The sequence below is a fragment of the Mytilus californianus genome, unplaced genomic scaffold (assembly GCF_021869535.1).
Source record: "Mytilus californianus isolate M0D057914Y unplaced genomic scaffold, xbMytCali1.0.p SCAF_4, whole genome shotgun sequence".
NCBI classification, from domain to species: Eukaryota; Metazoa; Mollusca; class Bivalvia; order Mytilida; family Mytilidae; genus Mytilus; species Mytilus californianus.
The window spans coordinates 49,242,142-49,263,465 of record NW_026262690.1 but is presented as its reverse complement, the minus strand read 5'-3'; the positions used below and the strand labels follow the sequence as shown (position 1 = coordinate 49,263,465).

At 32.0% G+C, this 21,324-nt stretch overlaps 1 protein-coding gene across 1 annotated transcript in view; it reads right to left on the bottom strand.

Moving 5' to 3' along the window:
- Positions 1-21,324, bottom strand: part of LOC127738194 (leucine-rich repeat-containing protein 74A-like) — a 41,175-nt gene that overhangs the window by 4,156 nt on the left and 15,695 nt on the right. Inside the window, exons 2-11 of the mRNA XM_052249348.1 lie at positions 19,479-19,669; positions 17,420-17,527; positions 16,741-16,834; positions 14,259-14,308; positions 13,773-13,854; positions 12,889-12,974; positions 11,993-12,187; positions 11,337-11,429; positions 8,425-8,548; positions 107-243 (exon numbers count right to left, since the gene is read on the bottom strand). Of these exons, the coding sequence (XP_052105308.1) occupies positions 107-243; positions 8,425-8,548; positions 11,337-11,429; positions 11,993-12,187; positions 12,889-12,974; positions 13,773-13,854; positions 14,259-14,308; positions 16,741-16,834; positions 17,420-17,527; positions 19,479-19,669 (1,160 nt within the window). The remainder of the gene's footprint in view (positions 1-106; positions 244-8,424; positions 8,549-11,336; positions 11,430-11,992; positions 12,188-12,888; positions 12,975-13,772; positions 13,855-14,258; positions 14,309-16,740; positions 16,835-17,419; positions 17,528-19,478; positions 19,670-21,324) is intronic.

Below are 21,324 nucleotides of genomic sequence, written 5' to 3'. Positions count from 1 at the left end.
CAACAGTTTTACTTACATATACATGAACGCTAAATCATTTTAAAAAATAAACATTGGCAGCTATACATAATTGTGAATCTAAATAAACACGTTATTGAGAAATTACCTTTACCCCTCTAATAAAGTTATCTTTTGATACTGCAGATTGTGCACCACTTTCGGAAATGCGAAATAAGTCCAATATCCGGATACCCATCATCCCCATAAATCGTATCAACAATGTGAAGGGATCCTCCCTTTTCTCTGAAAACAAAACAAACCATATTTTATAAAGTATTCCTTCTGATTATTATTAATTTTCTTGTTATTGACAATTTTGAAATGTTTTATAGAAAACTATATACTAATATTGGCAAATTAGTAAGAGACTATGAAACTGGATTAATACAATCTCAAAAACATCTCAATTACATTTTCGGATATCGTTCCTATATACTTTCAGATTTTAACATGAATTTGATCTATAAAAGTATGTACAACAATCTCATATGAATTGTAAAGTGTTCAATTGCATTGTTTCATTGCCAATAATTAATAAATTTTTGTGGGTGGCAATAACTGTGAAATATAATAAATGGTACGTGCTCATTATTGTGATCATATATATATATTTACAAAAAGAACATTTGCTAGAATAGCCATTCCGAGAGAGAAAAAAACTTGGATGAATTGAATGTAAGATTATATATTGAGAGGAGTTATATATACCTTCCTTGAAATTCAATATGATAAGAATCTCCTATATTCCTGGTTATTTTTTTTTTTAATTCAAAGATACTAGGTTTATAATTTAGTATACCACATTTCGTCTACATCAGACACATCAGTGGCGCTATAATCAAAACAGTTGGAGAACCTACTCAAATACGATGTTGAATAACATTAAAACCGAAAATTCCAAACAGTTGGGCCAAATACAACTAAGTAAATATATGAATGGTGCTAGAAAAAATAAGCGATTCGAATAATCCAACATTTCATAAACAGTAAACTGAAAATGTAGTATTATGTTTTTTGTTTATTTGCATACGGAAGTAGTTAGATTTCTATGTCTCACCATCAGACTTCGTGAATACTCATCTGGAAGGGCAAAAACTAATATCAGTCTTCGGAAATTACTTGGAAAGGCTGTATAATATATATTGATAAGTAATAAGGTTACGTGCAATAAATACAGGTTTTATGTGCTTAAGTCTATCATTTCTACCTTATAAATCTTCGTGTTGTATAGCTTTATATGACGTAGGCTATCAGTACTATATATTTACATTACATGTAATTTGAATATAAAGATATGCAAAATTCGCATTCGATAATCATGGCTGCCAAATGACAATGTTTAATGTAGTAATTCGTTAATCTTATATACGATAAAGTTTGCATTATTGCAAGATGAAGATATCAACAAGATTTGTTTATGGATTTTTTAAAAGAGGGGCGAAAGATACCAAAGGGACATTCAATCTCATAAGTCAAAAAATAAATTGACAACGCTAGGGCAAAAAAAGACCAACAGATAAACATGAACCTCACCAAAAGCCGGGGGTGATCTCAGGTGCTCTAAAGGGTAAGCAGATCATACTCCGCATAAGGCAATCGTTATGTTGCTCATGTAACTACAAACACAGTGATAAGTCTAATTCGGTAGTTCAAATTCGGATAAAAGATGACAGGGGTGTGTTTACGACAATCGGAACATAACCGTCGTCATCTGTGAAACAGATATTCCATAACGATCAACCAACTCGTGATGGCGTCCGTAAAATTTGCGAAGTGATTAAAACAATTACCAGACGATTTTACTGCTTTCAACGCATGTTTTGGGATCACCATTTATTATAAACGCATTGACGACTGGGATCAATTTAACGTAGAGCTACATATGGACGATGTGGTCATCATAAAAGGTCATTATAAAGATTGACCGAATCATTGGAGCACCACTACTACATTTAGTTAATAAATAAAGATGTAATGCATAAAATGAATGTTCAGTATCATCCCCACTCCGATTCAAACGGGAAACAATGAATTAAAGACTTGAATGACTTGGTCGTAATAAGTATGGTTTGTAATTCTAAAAAGTAACATTATTGGTATCGAAACTTATCCTTAATTCATTTAAATGTATGATTAAGGGAACAATGTTTTTCATGGTGGAGAGTAGAGGTGATATTGGATCTACTGATTTATCCTAATTAGCAAAATAAATGAAAAGGAAAGTCAATTTAATCAAAATATTTGAGACAAACAAAAATTCTCTTAATGAATATTCAAAATTAAGTACAATTTTTAATATCAAATGTATATATCTATTCAATCTAGATACATGTAATCCCAACTCGTGTATATTTTTTTACATTATTGTCCTTTGTTCTCTGGTATATAAGTGTCTCACTGGCAATCATACCACATAATTTCAAACTGGTACATATGTTTCCTCTGGGAAAGAGATGGATTGAATTAGCCAAACAACCTCTTTTCAAACCAGCATCTGCAGTTTCTCCCGTTCAAGCTTTGCACTGAAGTCACAAACATCATAAATAAAAAAAAGTTACCACGAACCAATGTGATTAAATTAATACAGCACAATCAAAGACTAAAGAACTTTATAGCACTGATAAAAATGATAGATATACTATGTGCATGAAATTGATCGAACAGAGGAGATTCATATAATTGTAGAACGCCAAGACAGTTACTTATAAAACGATTGACGAGCTCAGTGATATCCCCATTCCTTAACATGACACTGTATTTAAAAAAAAACCTTACCCTACAATCGACAATCCTCGATAGAAACTCAATGATAAATCAACAGATGAGTTGCAGTTAACAGTAAGAGCTGGTTTGACTTTTGCAATGAAAGCTGTAGTTTGCGTACATTATACAACAAATCGTTCACATTATTATAATCCTTTCAGTAATTTTAAAGGAGAATGATGCCTCGACACCCTTTACAAACTAAATTAAGAATACATTTGATGCACTGCTGAATATTATACATTTGAAACAAATGCAGAATTTGATTTTTCTAACTAGGGATGACACAAACAAGTAGCAAACAAATTATCGGGTTCCACGAGAAAGAATTTTGTGATTACATTCTATCCTAAAACGTGACCACAATATACATGAATGGGAAATACAAACTACCGTGTTACGCAATAACAGAAAGTCTTTTTTCATTTTGCCCAACATTTTGGCAAGACAGTGATTTTTTTAGGTCATATATCTCCTCTTGTATTCAGGATGCATAGATCCTATTTCAATGTTTGAAGTTTGAACGTTCCCGATGGATGTAAATCCAGAAATATCCCCGCATGCACCAAATTTAGAAAGTGTTATTTTCATTTGAGTGTTTCAACCTCGCCATTACTTTCGAACCAAATTATTTGCGAAACCTATGCTATTTGATCGATGAAATTAAGTCCAATTATATCGTACTAATATTTTGTATATCAAATACTAGTAATCTGAAAGTAAGAAGTTAATGCTGAAAATATGTAATGCATGCATCAATCAGCATTCAAGTATGAAAAACAACAACAAACAACGAAAAAAGCTTACTGTGAATGACGCTTAAAGTACTTATATATTTTGGCCCTGAAAGTTTACACATTATTCATTTAAATATCACACTGAAGACAAAGCAATTGGTAAAATGAATATATAGTCAACAAATAAGCAATTGAATAATAAACTAAATTAACTAATAAACAAACGGTCTACCTGGTATGTGTTTCGAGTTCAGTTTACGTCTACATCAGACACATCAGTGGCGCTATAATCAAAACAGTTGGAGAACCTACTCAAATACGATGTTGAATAACATTAAAACCGAAAATTCCAAACAGTTGGGCCAAATACAACTAAGTAAATATATGAATGGTGCTAGAAAAAATAAGCGATTCGAATAATCCAACATTTCATAAACAGTAAACTGAAAATGTAGTATTATGTTTTTTGTTTATTTGCATACGGAAGTAGTTAGATTTCTATGTCTCACCATCAGACTTCGTGAATACTCATCTGGAAGGGCAAAAACTAATATCAGTCTTCGGAAATTACTTGGAAAGGCTGTATAATATATATTGATAAGTAATAAGGTTACGTGCAATAAATACAGGTTTTATGTGCTTAAGTCTATCATTTCTACCTTATAAATCTTCGTGTTGTATAGCTTTATATGACGTAGGCTATCAGTACTATATATTTACATTACATGTAATTTGAATATAAAGATATGCAAAATTCGCATTCGATAATCATGGCTGCCAAATGACAATGTTTAATGTAGTAATTCGTTAATCTTATATACGATAAAGTTTGCATTATTGCAAGATGAAGATATCAACAAGATTTGTTTATGGATTTTTTAAAAGAGGGGCGAAAGATACCAAAGGGACATTCAATCTCATAAGTCAAAAAATAAATTGACAACGCTAGGGCAAAAAAAGACCAACAGATAAACATGAACCTCACCAAAAGCCGGGGGTGATCTCAGGTGCTCTAAAGGGTAAGCAGATCATACTCCGCATAAGGCAATCGTTATGTTGCTCATGTAACTACAAACACAGTGATAAGTCTAATTCGGTAGTTCAAATTCGGATAAAAGATGACAGGGGTGTGTTTACGACAATCGGAACATAACCGTCGTCATCTGTGAAACAGATATTCCATAACGATCAACCAACTCGTGATGGCGTCCGTAAAATTTGCGAAGTGATTAAAACAATTACCAGACGATTTTACTGCTTTCAACGCATGTTTTGGGATCACCATTTATTATAAACGCATTGACGACTGGGATCAATTTAACGTAGAGCTACATATGGACGATGTGGTCATCATAAAAGGTCATTATAAAGATTGACCGAATCATTGGAGCACCACTACTACATTTAGTTAATAAATAAAGATGTAATGCATAAAATGAATGTTCAGTATCATCCCCACTCCGATTCAAACGGGAAACAATGAATTAAAGACTTGAATGACTTGGTCGTAATAAGTATGGTTTGTAATTCTAAAAAGTAACATTATTGGTATCGAAACTTATCCTTAATTCATTTAAATGTATGATTAAGGGAACAATGTTTTTCATGGTGGAGAGTAGAGGTGATATTGGATCTACTGATTTATCCTAATTAGCAAAATAAATGAAAAGGAAAGTCAATTTAATCAAAATATTTGAGACAAACAAAAATTCTCTTAATGAATATGCAAAATTAAGTACAATTTTTAATATCAAATGTATATATCTATTCAATCTAGATACATGTAATCCCAACTCGTGTATATTTTTTTACATTATTGTCCTTTGTTCTCTGGTATATAAGTGTCTCACTGGCAATCATACCACATAATTTCAAACTGGTACATATGTTTCCTCTGGGAAAGAGATGGATTGAATTAGCCAAACAACCTCTTTTCAAACCAGCATCTGCAGTTTCTCCCGTTCAAGCTTTGCACTGAAGTCACAAACATCATAAATAAAAAAAAGTTACCACGAACCAATGTGATTAAATTAATACAGCACAATCAAAGACTAAAGAACTTTATAGCACTGATAAAAATGATAGATATACTATGTGCATGAAATTGATCGAACAGAGGAGATTCATATAATTGTAGAACGCCAAGACAGTTACTTATAAAACGATTGACGAGCTCAGTGATATCCCCATTCCTTAACATGACACTGTATTTAAAAAAAAACCTTACCCTACAATCGACAATCCTCGATAGAAACTCAATGATAAATCAACAGATGAGTTGCAGTTAACAGTAAGAGCTGGTTTGACTTTTGCAATGAAAGCTGTAGTTTGCGTACATTATACAACAAATCGTTCACATTATTATAATCCTTTCAGTAATTTTAAAGGAGAATGATGCCTCGACACCCTTTACAAACTAAATTAAGAATACATTTGATGCACTGCTGAATATTATACATTTGAAACAAATGCAGAATTTGATTTTTCTAACTAGGGATGACACAAACAAGTAGCAAACAAATTATCGGGTTCCACGAGAAAGAATTTTGTGATTACATTCTATCCTAAAACGTGACCACAATATACATGAATGGGAAATACAAACTACCGTGTTACGCAATAACAGAAAGTCTTTTTTCATTTTGCCCAACATTTTGGCAAGACAGTGATTTTTTTAGGTCATATATCTCCTCTTGTATTCAGGATGCATAGATCCTATTTCAATGTTTGAAGTTTGAACGTTCCCGATGGATGTAAATCCAGAAATATCCCCGCATGCACCAAATTTAGAAAGTGTTATTTTCATTTGAGTGTTTCAACCTCGCCATTACTTTCGAACCAAATTATTTGCGAAACCTATGCTATTTGATCGATGAAATTAAGTCCAATTATATCGTACTAATATTTTGTATATCAAATACTAGTAATCTGAAAGTAAGAAGTTAATGCTGAAAATATGTAATGCATGCATCAATCAGCATTCAAGTATGAAAAACAACAACAAACAACGAAAAAAGCTTACTGTGAATGACGCTTAAAGTACTTATATATTTTGGCCCTGAAAGTTTACACATTATTCATTTAAATATCACACTGAAGACAAAGCAATTGGTAAAATGAATATATAGTCAACAAATAAGCAATTGAATAATAAACTAAATTAACTAATAAACAAACGGTCTACCTGGTATGTGTTTCGAGTTCAGTTTATGTTATAATTTTTGTTTTTACGTTGGGGTCGTCTTATTTTAACTTTCAACTTTTGCACGGCGGATAAAACGACTGGTACATAAAAATCACATATCTTATCCTTTTGTGTAGTTCACAACCAATATACAAGATTCATCAAATCATCTAAAAAGTCCTTTTTTTATACTAACAAAGGTATTCAAAAACATGCTGTACACTTAAAAGATGGCCAGATCAGTTACCGGTTCTACTCCCTATTTATTTTCTCTATACAAAAGGTATTCCTTCAAAAATTAGTGAATCTGTTTAACAATTTTTTTACGGATCTAGGAGTCATAATATGCAGATGAAACGTGCATATGGCGTACTAAATCATAAGCTTGGTACCTTTGAGGAGTTTTTACATCTCCAGAATAACACTAGGTGTATTTTTCCATTTGAATTTTCTTTGCTCTTCCAATTTTGCAAGGGATGTATTACTGAGATATAAAACCTTTGAAAAATAAGTAGGTGTACATCTTATTGCAAACTACCTCAGGTTTTTAAAAATGCATAACAATCGTGACTTAAATTCGGCACATTGAACACACTGCTTGTAGACTTTAACCACTGAGTTTACAAAAATTGTATGTGATCAGATACTAGTAGAGTATCTTATTGATATAAATACTGCTAGTATTCGTGGTTTGTCGTTATTGTTTAAAGAAATACAACGGAATACAGACAAGAAATTGAAAACATTAAATCTAATATAGGAATAGATTTCAAAGTTTTCTATAATAAATTGCACAAACCCTTGAAAAATCGAGAACCTGCTTGTTAACAGACTACGGTACTGTAGTTTTGGTAACATCATTTCTTGTGCAGATTTAAACAAGTCTTGAAGACATCATTTAATCTGATATTAACATGTGTGAATATATCAAAACATCATTAATTTTTGTTCATAGTTGCTGTTACTAGAAAAAGTTGATTATGGTGTATCATCATCTGATATGTTACTTCGTCGTATTTAGCGGCTTATATTCCACAATAATAAGTGCGGACAACACATATTTCTGTAAAATCATTCATCTGATACTATTAAAGAAAGAGAAAGGCGAAAGATACAAAAGGGACATTCAAAGTCGAAAATGAAAAGACAAAAGAGGGTATACAAAACACAACATAAGAAACTGAAGATTTAGCAACAAGAACCCCACCAAAAAACCGTGGGTGATCTCAGGTACTCTGATAATTTTGAAATATTAGAAATCTAAATACACAATATTTGAGAGCATTAAAGGTTAAAACAATTACCCATAAAAAACAATATCTTTTAGGCCAACATTCCCCAGAGGTGTTACAATGTTTGTACCATTACAACTTTTCGAAATTGAAAAGTTTCGACCGATATCAATCTTGTCTCTTTCCAAACTAAAAGGAAGGAGAAGATTCTAGGGGGCAATAAAAAACCATAAGTCTGATAAAAAAACAGACAACACCATGGCCACGAAACAAATTACTATAAGACAAAACACTAAACAGAAAATAAAAAATTAGCCACGTGAGTCCCACCAAAACCGATGGTGAACTTATATGCTCTGGAAGAGTCAGCAGTAGCTGCTTCAATGAAATTATGCGGCTATGGTGTTAAATCAATTCTATTCTGTCTGATTATGTACAACAACAAAAATCACGCAATACAAAAATATATATACTTTCCATGGGACCCTGAAGATAATATTAAACTTACCTCTACCTCTTTTGATACCAAACATGTCAGTTGAATCCAACACACCGCCATGTGTAATAGTAAACAAACGTCTAGAAGCTATCTTATTTACCTCCTCCATAATTTTGACGTTGACTGGAACATTCTATAATGAAGTCGATAAATCATATTTTTGCAGTAACAATTTTTTTCGTAATGCATGATTATAGTTTCATACCATGGACTGACGGTTGGACACTTGTCAAAAACAAGAAGATCAAAGAAGCCAGGGCCCGTATGACACTTGTCAAAAACAAGAAGATCAAAGAAGCCAAGGCCCGTATGCATAAAACATCTTAACTTAAGTGTTCCTTAAACTTAGATTTCACTACGAATTCGCTTAGTTAAGTAAAATTCTTAAGTCGTATGCATAAAATTACTTAAGTCTTCACTTAACTAAGGAATACTTAAATCGGAACCTTTCTCTAATTACCGTATGATATATATTACATGTAGCTCATCGCATGTACTCATCCGTGTAAAAGTTTGTTATGATTATTTACATTGAATGATCAATACATACTTTATAAAGAGCTGGGTTTAAATTGATGATGGTATGTAAAACAATTCTATAATACGCAACAAAGTAAAATGTTGAAACAGATAACAAATTGGCGCATAAGAGAAAAGGTTGACGTTTTGATGGATGAGCACGGGAAGAAAAAAAATATTTGTAATCCAAAACTTCCCCCTACTTAATCTTTTATTCATCTTTTATGGGTGCTGCTGGATGGAGGGGCTGTTTATCTTCTGGACACAAGAAAATATTTTTAACTCTAACAATACATAATAAAGGTTTCAATGGTGTAGCACCAGTGTAGCATTGTAAGCATATGTTTACAAATAATTAAAAAAACACCTTTTTTTCAATAAGAACTTTACTATAATCGTTCAGCTTCGTTGGGCTGCCGACCCCCCTTACAGACCCCCTGCTTACAATTTCTTTTTGGATTTCAAAAAATCTATTTCGATTTTTAGTTTTTTATCACTTGCCTTTTACAACAATAAAAAAGGGGTAGGATCAAATTTTCCATGAATTCATATAAAAACAAGGGCATTTTTCAAAAGTCCTACAATCTTTACAAAAACACGCATTATTAGATTCATATGTTTACGGTAAGGTATTATTAACATCTTAGCGTTCTTCCGAATATATATATGGAAAGTTAACAATGCCTAAAGATGACTCAAAACTGCATGCATTCTTGACAAATTTGAGCAATTATCTAAAAATGGCGAGAAGGACAATTCTATTGGAAGTGATTACTAATTTTTTTTTCAGATACAATAATTTATTTAGGTAAAAGTCTTCTCTCTATGCAAAATTTGAAATTTGCAATATTTTTGTTAACAGCAATATATCACTGAATATATAAGGAAATATGAAAAATAATTAAATGTGGTTTAGGTATCATAAATACGTTATATAAACTTCGAATTCCATGGGGTAGGTCTTAAAACTTCCAGATTTTGTCTAAGTAAGTGAAACAAATTCAGGGGAAATTTGCCCTACATCTTTAGAATAAAACTAAATAATTGAAAATTCAAACTTTTCTGATTGGGTTCCGTTAATATATCCTCCAGAACTAGAAATTAAAGAAACACCAGACACGGCTTCCTCCGCCTCATTTTAGACTTATATCTTGAATGTGACATAAGCGGTCATCTCAGTGCCAGAATCTATGACAAACGAGACGATTTTAATTTTGAAATTATCAATTTCCCCACCTTAGTAGCAATATACCAACTTCACCTGTATATGGGATATACATTTCCTTACTCATTCGGTATTCAAGAGCTGGCAGCTGCTACTCAGACTTTATAAAACGTCACCAGTGTCTGAGCAGAAAGTTGATGAACCAAGGTTATGTCAAAGAAAGTCTCGTCCTTTTTGTAAAAAAAGTTCATCGGAAGATACCAAGACCTTGTTGATAAATATTCTGTATCAACTTCACAAATAATACACGATGGTCTTGAAGTATAGATTCTAGGTACTGACGTTGTTTATTATCTTAATTACGTGTAATATAATTATCTTTTATTTGTCAATGTAAATTATTTACTTTACTGTTTAGTCCAATTTTGGTATTATCCTCTTGGCGTGGCTTGGTACTTATACAACCCGGCATTGTGTTATTGTGCAATCGTCATTTTTTGTATTCTTGTCTTTCATTTTTGCTTATGTGCTTTGTCTATATGCCATTTTGTTTTTCTTTGTTGACATATTTGTTTGTTTTTATAGTGATTAAGATTATAACACAATGTTGACTGCTGTACCCCTATTTTTGACATTTTTACCTTTTATGTCTGTTTGTTTTGTTCACACATCGTTGTCAATATAATGGAATTTTATGCGACTGTCATACAAGTGAGAGGTTAAGCTAGCTATAAAACCAGGTTCAATCCACCATTTCCTACATAAGGAAATGCCTGTACCAAGTCAGGAATATGACAGTTGTTTTCCATTCGTTTGATGTGTCTGGGCTTTTAATTTTGCCATTTGATAAGGTACCTATCGTTTTGAATTTTCCTTGGAGTTCGGTATTTTTGTTATTTTACTTCTTGGACATTTTTTTCTAATTTACAAGTAACAAAAACATATATCTGATATCTATATTTGATATCAAAATCAAATTGTACTGGCATGTATGAATATATGGAAACATCAGAAAAACTTTTGGTTAGATATATCAGAGTGGCGGAAAATCCAAAAAAGATAGGAAAATATACAAAATTTTCATTATTTGTATCATGACTCATATTATTTGTCGTATCCAGTAATAAAATAGAATTTTAAGAATAAAAACTAAAGAAAACGGGTTCCTTTAGAATATGTTTCAGCAAAGTCTTTAAATAGTTGTAGTTATTCTGTTGGAGAAAGTGCAATGCTATACCTCAAGACTCAGGTGAGTTAAGTTACTCCTCGGACTTGAAATTTCGTGTAAAAGATTCTGTATCCCATCAACAGGTAATGGGTTGTCTCCAAGCTACAACACATAAGAAATGGAATTGGCAAGATGTCAGTATTGGCAAACATAATAATGTTGATGTGTTGTTCAGACAGCTTCCTTTATTCATGCACTAAACTGTTGGTTTTTTTTTAAATTTAATATATATATATATGAAAAGTACGGATTTTAAGCGTTTCAGTTTGAAGGCATTTATTTCAATTTAACTTGTAGGCGTTTACATAACTTGAATTTGGTATGATATTTAGTGCGGAAATGTCAGAAAAACACGGATATCCTCTGCAGGTATTTTTAAAACCGTATAAACAGTAAAATTACTTCAGATATTCAGTCGGAAAAAAGGTATCCTGTATCAACGCTTAAGCATTAGGATATCATGAAACTGTTTAAAATTTATTTATATAAATAGAATCAAGATCATTGTTGTTTGCGACATATAGCAGAGGTATATGATGATAAATCAAAAATTTTCAAAATAGATATTTTATAATTTTACAAAACTATATATCCTTTTACAGTGCTTTGTTGGATAAAATGTCCAATGGATGCATGAATTAATAATGATAATAAAAACAGCATACTTTGAGTATCCTAAGAACATTGTTCTTTCGTAGTCCTCTGGTAAGATATACTAGACCGTCCCAGTTGATACGATTATTGGATAGATCAATACACTTCAGAGACATATTTTCTTTGAATACATTCTCCAAAGCCAAGCTTCCCTCTATACCAAAGCCGTTCCAGGATAAATTGAAATTTACAATTGAAGAGTTTTCCTTGAAAATTGAAATATACTGAATTATTGGTCAATGAGTGTCATTATTTTCAAAGCAAAGTGTAATCATACAGATATTATAAAGTTGACAAAAGGCCAAACAAATAAAAAATAAAGTGAATCTCAGAGACGACAAGCATGATAGATCTACTCATTTCCTTATCTGATAAATAACAAAATACTGATATTAACCAATGGAAAATATGACGGTTGTCTTTGTAGATTATAAAATGGCCAACGCTTAATTTGTTGTGTTTTTATACATGTGGGCATGTTTTTGATATGTTGTGGTTTTCTGAGTTATATTTGATATTTAATACGTCCTCATAACAACAGGCTTCATCGATTTGCTTTCATTTGTCTTAAAGCTTTTAAGATTATATGAAAATCAAACGTCATATTTTATGTTGATTTCATGTTTTTAATCCTTAATTCATCTATTTATTAAACACGATTCAGTTCTGTAGCGTATATTTTGTGTTATATGACTGTAAAGCTTTTGACCTCTAGTGTAGATGTATATGAAGCCTAGTTGAATGCAACACAAACAATATCTCGATGGTCTTTTAGATCCCCCCCCCCCCCCCCCCCCCCCCCACAGCATTAGTTACATATATAAATAAGTGTATTTCAGCAGTACTGGTAATTGGTCAACGAATAATTAATTTTTAAAATGAAATTGTCAAATACTGAAAAAAGTACCTGTAAACCTTTACATATTGCTAGAGCTCCCATGCGTCTAATATGATTCCAACTCAAGTCTAATACTTCTAGTGTATCATTTATTGCTGAAACAATACAAATATAACATGAAAAAAGAAGCAGAATAATTTGAACAATAATTATGATACTACAAAAGGATCAGTGGGATATATGTCAATCAGACAAAAAACCATAAATATAGATTATACCACTACATCGAGTGTAAAACGATATTTCAATATTCAAGACAGTTGAATTTTCAAATTTAAAACGTGTCACTGGCTAAACGTTTTAGATATTAAACATTTAACTGTGGAGAAATTTTATACAAGTATTGCACGAGTTTTGCTGATAAAATCTGTTTCTCTAATGATTTTTAGACAATATGTAGAACAATAGAACATAGGGGTAAAATTCAAGTTTTGTCTATTATTTTGAAAACTGTTATGAATAGAGAAAATCTGACAGTGGCAGAAATGTTCAGAATGTTGAGCTCTACCAATTGTTTATATACGTCAAAACTGTCAGACGACTTCTTATAGGAGTTATTGCCCTTAAATGACAAATTTTATTATTTTTTTCATTTTTGCCTATTATCTTGAAAACTATAATATTGTGGATTCATCATTATTCGTTGGATACAAATTTTCGTGAAATTCATCGGTATAGGTAAACCATGAATTTAAATGTTAAAAGAACTACAAATTTTATATATGCTGGTATGCAGATTTGTCAAAATCACGAAATTAAATATACACGAAAATGCAACTTTTCCTCAATCCACGAAAATCGGTTTTCAATAACATTAGTGTGCGCGTTGCATCCTTAAATTGAAACATTATTATATTGTAGAAAATGCTCCAAGTAGTTCTTTAAATACTTACAAATCGCTCTTCCGATATGTTGTGCCCCAGTAACGCCTATGTCGTTGTGACTTAGGTTCATCCATATTATGGAAATGTTAGACTATAAAATATTAAACAAATAAAATATGTTATCACAAAATGTTTAATAATCGTTTTGTATACATATTTGTTACTTCAGTCTCATAATAACAGGACGGTTTCAATAGTCCTATAAATTAAACATTTATTAAAACATATATTTTGTTAACTTACCTTGAATAGTAAGATTTAAAAAAATGGCTAAATCACGGACTCAAAAGAGCTCAAAAGTGGTGTATACTCAAACAGTTTAGAGAATACAATTTAAAAGTATATGAAACACGTTTGATGGTAAATATGATAGGGAAATGAATGCTGGCAACAAATGTAAAGAATGTAAAAATTTAAATGAGATGACTAAATACGTGTTATTGAAAAAAAACCTATTTCCTAAAAGTAAGTAAATCTGCAAAATATTTTACTTACTCTTATTGCTAAACCTAAATGCTTTGCTCCGTCGTCACCAAACTTTGTACCTATATGTTGAAAATAAATTGATGTAACCATTAACATTTAGTAACGTTAAAACGGTATTTAACACCGGTATGTTGTGTTTTGAACCAATGTGCTAAAATCTTAAATTCTTGTTCCTAAATAAATACAATTTTAAAAATATGATAACATTTTTATATATTTGAACAAATTGGGAGGTGTGGAAAATACAAGTATGTCAATATGACAACAACCAAACAACACTATGTATACAAACCAAGACATCTAGACGTTAACAAATACGTTTCTTTCTATCGAGAAATAGGTCAGAGAAAATAATTCGTACGTATGTTTTGAAACCGGCGAGCATGATTCTTCTCAAGAGTCATCATACCATTATGACTCCCACAACACATACCCTAGCTAGAATTCCTCTCTAACCACCGTTGGTTTTTTAGTTGGGCGCCAAATGAAACCGGAGAGCATGCTTCTTCTTACAAAATCATCTTTGTCTCCTCCGGGAATCCAACCCAGGACCTCTGTGTTACAAGGCAGTGCGTATACCGACTGAGCTAAAGAAGTACTTCCTTAGATCAACCGCTTACGACTGACTAAGTATCTACTAATGAAGGGAAGCAATCCCGTCACAGTTTTAACGTTAGAAATTTATTTATTTCATCACCTTGCTGCAGCATTTTCCAAACCGGTTCATGGTCATGACATTTTGTTATCACTATTTTTCAATTAAGAAATAAGGAGATGTTGTATGATTGCAAATTACCCTTAAAGACCAAAGGACAAAGTTTTGAACTATAATTACACTTTAACAGTGAGCAAAACTCATACCATGTAGTAAGCTATAAAAGGCACTGGCAAAATATAACACTTTAAAAGAGAAAAAAACAAACGGCCTAATTTAGAATAAATTAGAAACAAAAATCAACAATGGCAGACAACAGCCAATAGAGTCAATGGATTACAGGGTTCGTGTCTAGGATAGACACAAAAAGAATGCGGCGTGGTCAAACACGTTTTTAAGAGGTCAAAGGTCCATATTTTCTGAACGATGGAATTTAGGCGCATTGATAGGACATTTTAGCGAAAACAAATCGGACGTATTAACGCCAAAGTTTAGCCCATTTAGCGAAAATTGAAAATAGAAATGCCCATTTTAGCGAAAGTAATTTATTCATTGTAGAATAATGAGTTTTAATAGTACCAAGAAAGTACAACATAAAAATACAGCAATAAAAGTATAAAAAAATAACTTAAATGTTTAATTGTCAATTTATGTACCAATGAACGTACGTTATTGGGTCTTGTTATACCCCCTGTACAAGATTGTTCATAATATAGCGATAGGAACTAATCCTTCTCTGCGTACTCCATTGATTGAAGAGCAGAATCATAAATACATCTGAATTGTTAAATGTTGTTGTTTGTTATTTGATGATAGTATCCAGAAGGCGAAAATTGCTAGTTGACGTTAGCCATCACAGGTCGCACTTTTATTTCCTCTGTTTGTTTCAACAGCATTTATTTCCATGATTAGTTTTCCTACCGAAAGTCGGTAGTTCTCTCCGCGCACTCCGGCTTCCTCCTCCAATAAAAAACTGACCGCAACGAAAATAGCACGATAGTGCTGAAAATTGCGTTTAACACCAATCAATCAATCAATATTTCCATGAGCAATCAAATTGTAAATGCAAACGACTTAAACATTACCCAGCAAAATTTCGCCAAAATGAGCTCTCGAAAATACAGGTGATCAGATTAATTCGGCGCTAAAATGGGATCTAAAGTCTGCGCTAAAATGTCCCCTAGTAGATTTAATCTCTAAATTGTTCTGCACCCTACCTGGGACAGTGGTGTTACAACACATAGGAATACGCTGCTAAAAGTTTATGGCTATTTTCCAAACTTGATCATAGCATGACGTTTCATATTGCTATTTTCCAAACATGTTAATGGTAATCACATTTGGTATAGATATTTTCCAAACCTGTTCATAGCAATGGCCTTTGGTATCGTATTTTCAAAACCTGTTAAAGGCAATGACATTTCATATCGATATTTACAAAACCTTTTTCGTGGAAATGACATTTAGTATCAATATTTTTCTAACCTGTTCAAAGCAATGACAATTGGTAACGATATTTTCAAAACCTTCTCAAGGCAATGACATTTGGTATCTCCTTTTCAGAACCATCTCATAGCAATGACATTTGGTATCTCTTTTTCAGAACTATATCATAGCAATGACATTTGGTATCTCTATTTCCAAACCTTTTCATATCTATGACATTTTATATCTATATTATCCAAACCTGGTCATCATAATGGCATTTGGAAACAATATTTTCCTAGCCTGTCCATGGCATTGACAATTGGTATCATATTTTCCAAACATTTTCGTAGCAATGATATATGGTATCGTTATATATAATATTCATTTTACAACTGATGTTTCCCTCACCTGATAAATTCAGATGTGTTAGCCATGCGTTGCTACTTATAGCTTCTTTCAACATTCCAGCACAGTTAACCGTCATTCTGTTGTTTGAAAGACTCTGTAAAAATAGTTGAATATGCGATAATGGTCTAGCATATTTAAGACAAACACGTTATGAAACAATATGTTTAATCATACATAAAAATATAAGACAGCACAGCAGACAACACGAACAACACGATGATTCGTGGATAAAAACATTCAAACAAAACCGATAAGGAAATGGTTCACATAGCCTGACCTGGATAAGGTCACAATGTGGTAAACAAACATATTGATAATAACATTAAAATATAATAGAATTCTTCTGGGCAATGAAGGTACATGTATATGTACAATGAAAGAGGTATTGTTTCTAGGTCGACATTTTAATGTTTAATTCCATTATGTAGAACTTGATATGCATTTGCATACTATTTGAAACCCTGTTATAACTTCCCTAGTAGTCTGTCGGTATTTAAAACCTTGCATAGCGGTTACAGTTACAAGACAGTAGTCATTTAAAAGTGTGTAATACTTTCAGCATTATTTTCGCCACTAGCAACTGGGTATTTAAAGAGTTGTAGAATCCATATACTACCCTTATGAATTGTATACATGTATAGCAGTTTTCAAATTTAACGTATAAACTAGTATGTCTTACCAAGCTAGATATAACATTATTGTAATTCAGTAGTTCTATTACATGCAACATTCCATCTTCACTCATTCGGTTGTCCTCTAAATCGACACTTTCAACCCTACTGTTATGCTAAAATGTAGAATTATTTCAAATAATTACAGATGGTAAGAAATATTTGCATGTAATGATTGTTTTTTTATTGTAAAATTATTTTTTTTTCTTTTGTTATGCATTTCAGTTTTAATATATAATATTAACAACGCACGTTTTTCCCACATTTTATATTTAAGTAACTTTCATTAGGACAAGTCTTTGGCATGCAACACTTTCACAACCATTACAATAAATATGGATCTGAACATTGGTATTTGTGCTGAAAAGTTTGCACAGATTTGTTTAAATATAGTCCTGTTTGGATCAGAAGGAATTTCAGATACAGGACCCGTTGATTCTTTCAACTTGATTAAGTGTGATTCTGTGGATACTAGATGTTTAACTGGTATGAATCACGCTTTTCTGTTCCATACTAAGTGCTGAAATAGATTTCGTGGTAAACAGTACCATTATATATGCACTGAAGATTCTCTGAAACTTTCTAGAGTAGACAAATGTTGAAGGGACTGTAAAAGAATAGGTGGACATTGCAATCTCTTTTTTATTCCGACTCACTTTGTTGAAAATAGAAAATTGAATCAGCTGATAAAATCTAAAGTAGTTAAAAAAGATCATCTGACCAGTGTTTGAGTACAATTTGTCATAATGACTTAATATTATATTAATACTAGGTACACATGTATCACTAGTATGTACTTCTAAATCCTGTTCTAGATTCCTTGGTCTGCGATCATTTTAGAGTGGAAACGCCTGTCTGATACTATCAGACGATTCTATAGTATGCAAGATAATTCCCATTTGCTTGTTTCTTTCGTGTTCTACTTAATTAATTACAGTAGAAATCAAAGGTTATACTAGTACATTATGGTTTGAAATAAGAAAGTAGCATGGCGTTGGATCTCTATAATACATAATCATATGATGGATTTCCTTATCTTATTCGAATCTAACTATTTTTGTGGCATTTTTTCATTAGTAGCTTACCGGACATCATGATTGAACTGCATTTTTGGCAATGTAATTTACTCCTCCGATGATTAAGGTTCGGATTTTACATTCAGAATTTTTATTGAAATAGAGTTTGTATAGGGGCTGGTAGTACTGGTATTAAGGCCTTAATTTGTGATTTTCAATTATATTGCACGACAAGAAATAAAGGATTGGATTAGTTCTATTTACTTTTTGACAAAACAATATGGAACGTGCTTGGTCTCATTTTCATAACACTGTGCCCAATTACAGGCCTTCATCAATAGAATTGAACACTGGATTGAATTATGAAGTAAAGGAAGTGTGTGATATTCATCAATGTGAAAGGGGCAACATACATTCTTCGAAAATGGACTAGTTTCTATATAATATGTCAAGTTCTAAATCGTTTCGAGTCTATAAAAAAAATTTAAAGATGCGTCATCAACACCCAACTGTCAAAATGACTAAGGGAGCTACCATATGATTTTTAGGGGGGGGGGGGGCTAGGATGAAATTTGAAAAAAAGGCAGGACAGGAGTTTTGAGTTAAAAAAAAGGCAGGATGAGCAACTTGGCAAAAAAATAGGCAGGACCGAATAGAGTGAAAAATTAAAAGGCAGGACAGAGATTACAACTAAAAAATAAATGCAGGACAAAATTTTTCATCCTAGCCCCCACCCCACATAAAAATCAAATGGTAGCTCCCTAAACATATATGACATACGGCACCAGCTATCAGGTCGTTTACAGTATATTTATTCCCTATCATAATTTAAGATACTGGGTACATCGGAGGTTGGGATGCAAGTGGCCCACTTCTTAAATGGGCGAAAAATAAATTCTTTGATATTTCTAACTCATTCTTACAATCCCGACATTTTTACTACACAAACTGACCCTACCCCTGACCCTTCTAGATAAAAAAAAATTAGTTCCGACAGTGAGAAGTTTCATGACATAATACTTGAAGTTATATGCAGTACCAAAATACATACCAGAAGGCCGTACGCCAAAGCAATGACATCGTTAGTGTTAAGTCCAACATACTGAACGCTTATTTCATGAGTCTGTAATTGTTCAAATATTTTACGAATCGGAGGATTTACTAATTGTTCACATGCATGTATATAAGAATAATGTCCAATGTCTAAATCTTCTTTCGCTTCATCTTCTGATTCTCCTTCGTCTATAAAATATACATAAAAAAAATATCATTAGTTGTATAATTATGAATTTCTTCGTTTTTATCTAATGTAGGAATGTATGTGGTTGTCTACCCTGGCTAAATGTACTTTAATATAAACAAAAATTAGAAAATATATATAATACCAAAAGTGGTTTTTAATAACCGGTTTTACTGTCAATTTAAAAACGGTTTCAAATTAAGAAATAAATCAAACACTATTTCCCTCTAACAGAAAACGGATATTAAAAACATATTGACCCGAACCTCACTTAAATCCGGCGAAATCTTGGGTGCTCTTCAAGATTTCATTTTGGATATCCATGTATGCACATGGTATACACTGTTTTAGCCAATAGTTATAAAGTCCATCGATACTTTTAAATCGAGAATAGAGACAAGTAAAAATGCTACTAACGAAAAGTAGACAGATTATTATCTATGGTGACTAAACGTTTAATCAGCTCAAATATTCGCAAAAAGCAAAGGTTTCACACTCAGTATTAGCTTCGCATCATGAAACTTTTTATAAGAGCTTGAAATGTATCACTTTACAAAATTAACATTATGATTGACGTCCAAATGATGTGGCTAATATAACAATTGGTTTTATTTGCTGGAATGATAATTTGGTACTTGTTACGGAGACAAGAAATAAGATAGACAGCAGATCATAATTCGAATAAATGAAAATAACAGAAAGTGTATTCGAGATTCTGCCGATGAATGTATATTTTATATCGCTTTAAATACACATTGTTCGATAAGCGCTGATAATCAAAATTCATAAATTATACTACGCATTTCTGTTGCTTAATCTGTATTATATTTTAATTTTTGTGTGAAACTCCTAAGGGGTTCAAGTCTATTCATCCGAGAGTTTTGGTAGCTTCTATTGGCCATTCATATATCCTCGGATACAAGATTCTCGGAAAGACTCGAAAAATTTTGATCATTTATACACAGTTATCTATGTCTTTGATACGGTCCCTCGATGGATATGCTACCGCGTGACATTGTATATTTCAACAATTAAAGTTTATTTATAGATCGGAAAGTTATAAAGTTAAAGACTAAATTGTAGTAAAAAACATTTATATATTCCAAACTATTTGCCTTTTGACAGAACATATGCGTTTTAATGTAAAAGTTTATTTTAAAATATCAAATACGATCATGATAACGCAGTTAAACATGTTTTGAGACGGTCCATGTATGCGTTGTGTGTGTAGCATTTAATAGAACGTGCTATTGTGCAAAGTGACAATAAACAGTTTAACTTGGGAATAGAAATTCAATACTGACAATATTATTATGTCCCAGAATAAACCCATTAATTCTGAACATTTACCACGTGATATTTTGCATTTCTATCATAGCCTGAGTAAATATCGGAAAGCAAGGATTTGTGTAGTCTCACTTTACAAATCATTGCGGAAAGCAAGAAGAAACTCAAAAAAACGATATTTCTGTTAAAAATATTTATCTCAGATCGGAAGGCAGAAAAAAATAAACAAAACAATATTTTGTCAAAATTATTTAATATCATACTAACAGATACTAACAGACCAAGGAAATGTTTATTGAAATTATGCAGTTTTAACTGATTTATCATTTATAGAATATGATTGGTATCTCTGGGTTGATATAGTGATAAA